General features: G+C 39.6%; 1 protein-coding gene across 3 annotated transcripts in view; it reads left to right on the forward strand.

Moving 5' to 3' along the window:
* Nucleotides 1-1,596: 1,596 nt before the first annotated feature.
* LOC106820456 overlaps nt 1,597-9,291 on the forward strand; it is a 34,334-nt gene continuing 26,639 nt past the window's right edge. For 2 of the 3 annotated variants that reach the window (XM_014824986.1, XM_014824974.1), the window contains exon 1: nt 1,597-2,046. In XM_014824986.1, the coding sequence (XP_014680472.1) occupies nt 1,956-2,046 (91 nt within the window). In that variant the 5' untranslated portion in view covers nt 1,597-1,955. The remainder of the gene's footprint in view (nt 2,047-9,291) is intronic. The other variant, XM_014824982.1, reaches the window with a different exon arrangement.

The raw sequence follows: 9,291 nt of genomic DNA on the forward strand, positions 1-9,291 counted from the left end.
TAGACATTTTCACGCTAACGCTAATTTCTAGAGGGGAATCACGAGTCACGCCAGGCCAAAAATCACGCTTGACGTTAAAATAAAATGATTTTTCACGCTAACGCTAAAATATATGGCCATTTCACGCTTCACGCTAAACCCCATCGGCACCCTCACACAAGTATTGTGCATATTGTAAATACATTTATGTTTTTAGTAAATATATATATAGTGAAACCTCTCTATTAGGATTGACCTCAAGAGAAATAATTTCAACCTGGTTGAAAGTTTGTTATCGTTTTTAAATGACAGGTCCCAATTTAGGTATTTGACTATAATTTTCCTAAAAAAAGCATGTTTTATGTATTTTTAGAGGCTACCTTTGTCAAGGGATGTATAGAAGGTGAGAGTGACGAGGGTAAAGACATCTAATATTGTTAGAAGATTAGGTTCTGCCATGATGGAGGAAGCATCGTTTGATGAAATTGGGAACAGATGAAAACACAGACCATTCAATTTCACAACACGCGCCGGAAGGACAAATACATCCGGATAGTTTTATTTTCTCATTTTAACCAGTAATGTACGCCAGTTGATAGTCATAATTAATAAATTTTCACATTATAAGAGATCACATTTTAACAAATATGCAATACTATTTAGGTAATATTAGATGGCCTTGAGTGGGATACATGGAAATATTGTACGAGCTGTAACAAATATTTTTTTTCGACTCGTCTAATATTTTGTCACAGCGAGTAACAATATATTTCCATGTATCCCACGAAAATAGGGCATCCAATATTATAATTATTATCTAGATGGCCATATGGCCTTTGATATTTATTCATATGTGCAGATCATTTCCCATTGATAGTTAGGTGTAATTGTTTTGTTGTCATGAAGGGTTAACCCGGTTTGGTGTTAATTCTACGACGAAGAATATTTGCAGTGTAAACTGTGTCACTGTGTTGCGTTGTATGATTTGGATCAATCACATACTATAGGAGCCGAAACCTGCATGTTCTGCAAGCGGCGTTGTATGTAGTTGATAGTCACTATATTATTATAGCACATAGCTAACGCTATTTAACATATTTCATGTCTTATATATAAGCTTATATTTTCTTAACAAAGTTGGCCATGATAATCACGTGACCGAGGGCTACGTGCCTTTATGTGTCCTGATTACATACCGCCTAGCTACGCCACTAGTTATTACCCGAGTATGCGCGAACTATATTTTCAAGTATTTATTTGTGATCAGCGATATTTGCAACATATTGTATAGATGTAATATCTATCATTTAGTATTAATTTTGAATGAATAAACAATACAAATTATTACAAAGATGTTAATATGACATTTTTGGAGGTTGATCAATGTTATCTGAAAGTCGTGTAAATGTTACTGCCTAACATTTGGTAAAAACGTTATCAGAATGTCAGGAAAACTTTCCTAAAAAACGTTATTAGAACGTTACTGAATAATGTTCTGCTAACCTAAAAGAAACATTCCCATTCCCACATTTAATTATAAAACATCCAAGAGATGGCGCTGTGGCATGTAAACATTGGCTTAGAATGAAGTATTTGCGTACCACATTTCTGGCCGAGTTCAGTCATTTTTAGGGCATTTCGGTGGAATTTTTTTTGACAATTCAGCTCCGGACTGCTTCTTCCGGTGGAATTCGATGTTCTCATAGCGCCTTTCGGTGTTTTTTAGGTGCCGTTCGGCAATTAGACGGACCTAAACATATATCCCAAAACTCTTAGTCTTACACTTTAAGGAAACAACTTGTTATGCCTAGGCGGGAACTTCTCTCTATTAATCATCAATGTGTTTCAATTCATTTTACATGTTACAAATAGTGTAGGGATTGTACTGATCTGCATTCAAAGTTGATCCTTATTTTCAGTAGGACCTCGATCGCAGGGATTTTTTTGCAAAATTCCTGCAGCATGTTAAAGCCAACATGATGCCTGCGGAAGATGATCGCCTCGTCTTCCTGGAAAATCCGGCTTGGTTGGCAAGACACCTGTATTACCATATTGGCTTGACTGCAGGTAACTTGACAACGCACCTTCTTAATATTATGTTTATGTGTAAAGGTAATGGAGAATGAGGGAGTGGGTGAAACCAAGAGAACCCCAGAATCATCAGCTTTTACAAATCCAAACCCATACACCGATTGACAGTTCCGCGCCTGTGTTCTGCGCCAGTAGTTTCGCATTTCCGCGAGAGCCCCGATGTGCTAGTAAACTCTGCCATGTTGTTTATCTCGATGCGTTATCTGCCTTGCATACGCAGGTCGCTCACCTTTGTGTCAAAGAACAGCTAGTGCACGTAGCAGGGAATAGAGCACCGATAATGGATGACCTGAGTGACATGACACTTGATACATTTAAATTATGGTCAATGCATGCTCTAAGTTTTTCTTCAACCAAACTACGACACCGTTTGAGCAGCCTTCACACTACACATTAACGCCATTTTGTCGCGCATCTTTTACCTCGCAATTCTGGACGGAAAATCTCCGCTGTACCTTTGACCTTAGGCCTTACAGCGCATGCGCAGTGTTAACTGCAACAATGGTGTACTTAGATTGAGTCCAAATAAAAAGACATTTACACTACATCGTTAAATTACGCCGCTGGAAAAGTACCGGTTGTTAATTGATAAGGTTGCACTAAAAATCAACGTTTGTTTTATAAGGCTTTGACTTGGTTGAGGGAGGATCCAGCAACTACATTCCTCCATCAGTGAAATGAGAATTGCAACACACGAGCAGCTGCGAGAGCACAACACCAGTTGAGAATAGGCCTGGGTACGTGCAGGAATTAGGAAAGGTTAGTTATTTTTCATTATAATTATGCTACACTATATTTTGCCAGTTTGCAATTCCCTTCAAAATTAGGCAAATAATAACTTGCTCATTAGTACTATGTGGTTAATAAGTCTTACTAAGTCAATACTTTTTTATACATTCTGTAGCTGAACATGCAAGGCCGAGTGTGAATGTTTTCCTGCTCCGCCTCGACACTTTACTGGTTGACCATTCAATAAGATTCTCCATGCTTCTGCACCAACGTTCAGTCATGAGGGTCGAATGAATCGCGCGGGCCAAACAGGCAATGTACTCAAAGTTCGTGAAATATATTCGCAAGGTTGCAGGTGAGCTCACACAAAGTTTCTTATACATGATGGTCCTCAATTTTTGGGAAAGATAAACTTGTTAATGAGCCGACTGTTTACAGGCTTCAACAAGTGGAAACCAAAATTCATTAGGCCGATTGAATGGCGATAATGATAGCTGAACTCTTGTACACTACTAGTATGAACTTGGGGTTGATGCTGGCACGCTTAGAGTAGATAAACATCTAGGTTACCATTATGTGACCCGTGATAGCCAAATGAGTCGGAAGTCGCACAGTAGCATTCTACAGTATAATCGATTTTTAGGCTTAAAATTAGTGTAAAATTAGTGTAAAAACACCATCTACAATGTTTACTTTCGATGTGTATAAACAAAAATGTCTTATAGACCGCGGGGTGAACCCCCAAATTGTGATTTTGCGCCCACCTACCGGTGGCACTACATCATATCTCAACTACTTTATTAAATATATTTAAAAGGTCTGTGAAACTCGTCAATAATAACATTTACAGCAAACAAGAGAAAATCGAAACAAACTGAAGAAAATAATTTATTTTGTGAGAAATATTATCGAATCAAAACGGTCACGTCTCCGCCATTCCCGATTCCGCCCATTCCCCATTCCCGATGTCCCGCACTGTGTTGCTTCTGCAACCATCACAGCGTTCCTTAGCGTTCGCATGGAACTGCTCCCTGCATAAAACAACAAACATGGCGATACATGTCGTGCTTGGTCGTCTGATGATTCTAATACGCTTCCTACTCAAGAATGTGGAGATGAGACTGCCAGGAGATCAACTGCATAATGTAACTGTTGTGGTGGCACATGATGAAGAATGTCAATTGCGCGGGCAAAAGTGTTCATGCAGCAGTGATGTAACTGCTGTGAAGAACTTGAATGTTACCACGACGGAGGCGACACACGCTCTTTCGTCACGTCCAGTATGCTGGCTGGCATTCTCTCGCTCGCCATCAGCTGTACAGCCACAGTCATCATTAGAAGCCGCAGATAGCGGAATGTATTTATTCTTGTGTGGAGCTAAAGCTCACATGATTGAGGGCCGAACTTCTCTTTCACCTGCGCAGAGGAAACAACAAACGTAGCCTACCATTGAATTTGAGTGCCATACAAACACCGCGTGGACGTGACGTGAGGTAACAGATGCCCTCATCGGACTACATTGCTTCACAGGTCTTGTGATTCGTGAGCTCCTTCTACGGCAAGTCAAAGACAAAAAACCATGAAATGATGCGTGATCTACAGACTTTCAGAAGCTTTCAAACAGCTTGGAAGCTCATTCAGCCATAGACAAGCTGGTAGATCATCTTGAGAGTTGTTTTCGTAAGTTGTATGATCAAGATTGCTCTGATGTAAATACAGCCGATACACAACAATTTCTGATGGTACAAAGGCTGACGATGAGCATGGCCTCTCATTCGTGACCCTTGGAACATCTTACAGAACGCTAACTAACCCGAGTAAACCGACCCAGCGCTCTCACGACCTGTACAACCTCTCGCCACGTAGTGCCCTCTAAGCCGAGAAGGAACTTCGGCTAACTCACCAAGTCTGGCAGCATTTCAGCCATTCCGCAGCCAACATGGTCATCGGCTGGAAACGTTACCCACAACACAGACTTGGAGATAGTACCTGGGGTGACTCTTACGCGCCAAGCTACAGCGGCTCCCAGAGCTTGACCCCAACTCGCATTGCAAGAAGACAAACTGTGAATAACCCAAGGAGAAGGCCAAACGGTCGCTGTCGCTCTTGTAAGACAGCACATGTAAACTGTAACCCCACAGTCTTATGCAAGATGCATTGATTGCAAAAATCGGCTTGCACCAGAAAATGATATCGGAGGCTTTGACAAGAAGCTTGATAATGAATCGATGATTCTAGTTTATGAATCTCCACTGCTTTCTCTAAAGAAATGTAGCTGAAATGTATTCCACTAATCACTCACCCTTTATCTTGCCGCATCATGCATACACTCTGTGCAAAATTTCCCCATTGATCGGCGGAAACAAGTTTTTATGAGCCAAATTTTACTTATTTTCTCATTCAGCAAATTGCCAACATATTTCTTTAACAATCTTACTCAATGATCGGCTTCCGGCGCGATCAAGTAAATGCCGAGTCTTAGCGTCCAAATGCGGTTATAAGAAGTGAATCTTCTCAAATGGGATTCTCCTGTCCACCCCCCACCACCCCAATCTATCCCTCCATTCCTCCTACTCCATTTTCTGCCGTCGCCCGCCCGCACCCCCTCTCCCGCCCCACTTCTCAAATGTTTTTGCCGTTGATACGCTAGAGGCCTATTGCAAACCAACGGATGCTCACATGGCTAAAACATCCTTCAAAACCGGCACGAGACCCAAGACTACCCCTGACTCTCCCCTGTAACTGGCCACTACCACAAACCCACACGCCCCCACAACCCACCAAAACAATATGTCCAGCTTCTGTAATGTATTGCATACATATTAGCTTGAAGAGATCAAACATTGTTCACGAAGAAAAAACGACAAAATACTGTTTTGTATAAATTAGCATTATGTATATATGTAGTACACGTATTGGAGATATGCAGCAGCATATTGTGCAAATTAACTATTTTAAAAATGTAAAAAAAAAAAAAAAACTTGTTATTGGGAATACGCACAGCATTATGCACTGTATGTTGGAAGTACATGTACATGTACCTAACAGTCTGAGTTCTTACTTGATTTATTGATAGCCTGTTGCTTTCTTACTTTATAGTACATTCTGTCGTCCATCTTCACGTTTACAATACACATGGTAACACACTTATCACTCATGGCCCTTATCAATTTACTTCCTGTTTGAGGATGCAACCAGCTGAAGCATTCGTGAAATGGTTATGAAAATGTAATGAAAGTAAAGGTGTGCTCCACTTGTTAGATCCAGTTGCATTTTTAATCTAGCATACTAATCAAGAGCTAATATCCTACTCTGTACGGCTTTGTGGATTGGTTGTTCTTTTTATTTAAATTCACAGGATAAAAGACCTCGATCACAAAAGAGGCTGTTTTCAGAAGGCCGTGGATAAATGCAAAATAGATATATGAGTTAGCGTGTGGATGACACCAGCATGTCGATACGGAGCTGCATGTATTTATAAACTTTCTTTGAATATTGAAATATATTGGGAGAAGAAAAGAGCAGAGATCAAAAGACTGAGAGAGAAGCTTATATAAAGAAAAAAGGGTAGGGGTAGAGAGATGAAAGCCAGGGTGGAGACAGGGAAAGAAAGAGGTTGAGAATGGTAAGACCGTAGCACAGACGAAGGAGAGTTGAAAGAGAGAGAGAAACACAATTGTAGAAAAGAGACGATTGATTACTTGGTAGATTTCAGCTATAAAAAAGGAAAATCATATATATATATTTCAACCTCAATTTTATGTCAGATGGAAAAATTATCTTTCCTCACCATTTTTAACAGATAACCTAACCTATCTACAATATACAGCACATTTGCAGTAGCCTAGCACATATAATCATAAAAAAAATATTTGTTTGCATTTCCAAGCATTTATCAGAATTACCAATTAAACATTAATGTATCCCTATTCAGTTCTTTCTTCAAATGACATGTTCTGGAAAGTACAAAATTACTCTGCGTACTATGTCAGTTATAAACAACAACAGAGAGCAGGAACAAACAATATATCATATATCTGTGTGTGTGTTGTGTGTGCGTGCGCGTGTGCGTGTGCGTGTTTGCGTGTTGTTTGTAATATATCTATGGTGTGTGTGCCATGCTAGCTGCGGGACTTTAGACTGCGGTACCGGCGTTCAGCCTCTCGGCTTAGTTACTCGATGGGGGCCCTGATGGTACGAGGTGTACGAGTACCAAGTTCATGGACAGTTACCGTGGCGCCACCTAGCGCGGGACGTTATCCGCTCAGAATTGAACATTACTCATTAATGTGGGCAAGATTTTCAGCACTTGGCGACTCTTCGTTTGTGTATTCCTTATATTTTTCCTCAGCCTATGTGCAAATTTCAGGTAGTTTGCCAGATGGTGGTCACAAAATTCAAATAACATAGAGCTCTTTTGGCTTGTTGCATTGCGGTCTATTAATTCAATTAAAACTTGCTTAAATGCATTAAAATGATTTATAAGAATGTCAGCTAATTGATTCGTCAAAATGAGTAGTTTCTAACGCCTTATAGACAATTCTCGCAGGAATTATAAAACGCATGATATCTTCGTATTTATAATGGTCATAAAATAATTGCTTTTCAACCCCATTTCCTCAAATATCTATATACTCAATAGACAGCCATGAATCTAGAATCTGAATATATATGCATTTTAAAATGTCCAAATTGCCCCTAAATTAAGTGAACTCATTCGCTATCACCGGTCACATATTTACATTGTTTGGGTTGTTGATAAGGGTAACATACAACAAATCATCAATTAATTAAGATAATACAGAGCCTAATGGCAACTCGTTTTTCTTTAGCTGAGAAAAAGACCGCCCATCAATATGGCGAAAGGGTCTTGAGTTTCTACAGGAGCTCGAAGAGCCACTCACTCGGGTTTTACACCGTCGCCTCAATAGCATTTCATCGAGCTGAGCCAGTTCGCTGCTACTAGCGCACACATCCTGAATCAACTGCCAACTCCCTCTGCAAGGCAGAGGACAACGTGCTCTCGATGCATTAGATGTCCTTTGCACAATGAATAGCTTTGGAATGGTGTATTAGCTATGCTCGGTAACAATAGAAGATCTTAATGTTTCATCTCATTGTACATGCATCAACGGCAATCTTCAACCTGTTCGAATATTTTGCGTTGGAAAGTGAAACGAGCAGTTCTCTTCTAGTAAGTGGCTCCACAGATGAAGAATAGGGTGCACTTCCAAACTGCATCTACGGCTTCTTCCTTCATTCTCTCCAGTATCATCTCACTGCCGAAATGACACCGTATTTCATCCCTAAAGTATGGTTCATAGGTAAGCATTAGCTAGTTGTATAAAACGTGTATTAAGCAATGAGAGTAAGAATCCTAACAAAACTAATAAAATCATTTACAAAAGTGAAAAATAATGATTTGAAAAGTGCAATGTTATTTGTTCTGTATTTTTTTTAGTTTTTAATGTAATATTTGTTGGTACTGAAATGGTACATGTTTCTGTTCTGAAGATACATTTATACTGGTAAAAAAGATACTATATACATATATATATATATATAAATGTAATGTATACATCCTATGGTGATTTATATGCTTTGATATATACTAACCCTAGATTGGCCACTGCGTGCACTGCTGCGGGTAAACCGAGCCACCATCTTGTTCCGGAGAACATAGTAAATTGCTATGCACATCGTTTGGATAATTTGTTAAATTTCTTTACTTTTCATACTTTTCATACCTCCATGAAATATTTGATCCAAATTTGAGATTATATGCGATTTTAAGATGCCTGAGAGATGTACAGCATTTAATTGTGACAACACAAGAGGGTATGCAGGGCTGTACTGGCATCCCAAAATGTGCTACTGCAGAAAAATGTAGGATCACCCAGTAATAATTGCATGAGTGGTGGTGATTGTGTGTGCTGCAGGCACTACAACGGCGACACGTCGCGGGCGCAGCGCACGCGGTTCGGCGCAGCCCATGCGGGGGTTGTGGGGCCATCCTCCAGAATTATTGAAATTAGAGTCTGGAAAGTGGCCATTTGCCTCATTTCCTGCATTCAGGCTATGGTTGAAAGCAACCATTCGATCATTTTAAAAGCGTCAATCGTAAATTTCAAAAAGCATAGCGACTCCAGCGATATTGAACTCGAAAAACAAATTATATAATTGTTTTTTATTTATTTAAAATTATTATTAAAGGATCGTTTACTTAGGTTCTAGTTATTTCACGTAAATTTAGGTTAAAATTACGCTACATAAAAACTTTCATGGTTCAATCACCATTAAAATATATTAAAAATTGTTTTAAAACTCATGACTAACAGCATTTTGATTAGCAACGGACGGTGGCGCCACTCCAAAGCGCACCATCTGATAAGTTGCGCAAACGCACTTTTCACCCAAGGAGCTACAAGACGAGAGTGGTTTCTAATTTATTAATCTAAAAGCCCAAAAGGATTGTAATATCTTATAAACGAA

The sequence above is a fragment of the Priapulus caudatus genome, unplaced genomic scaffold (genome assembly GCF_000485595.1).
Source record: "Priapulus caudatus unplaced genomic scaffold, Priapulus_caudatus-5.0.1 Scaffold41, whole genome shotgun sequence".
NCBI lineage: Eukaryota > Metazoa > Priapulida > Priapulimorpha > Priapulimorphida > Priapulidae > Priapulus > Priapulus caudatus.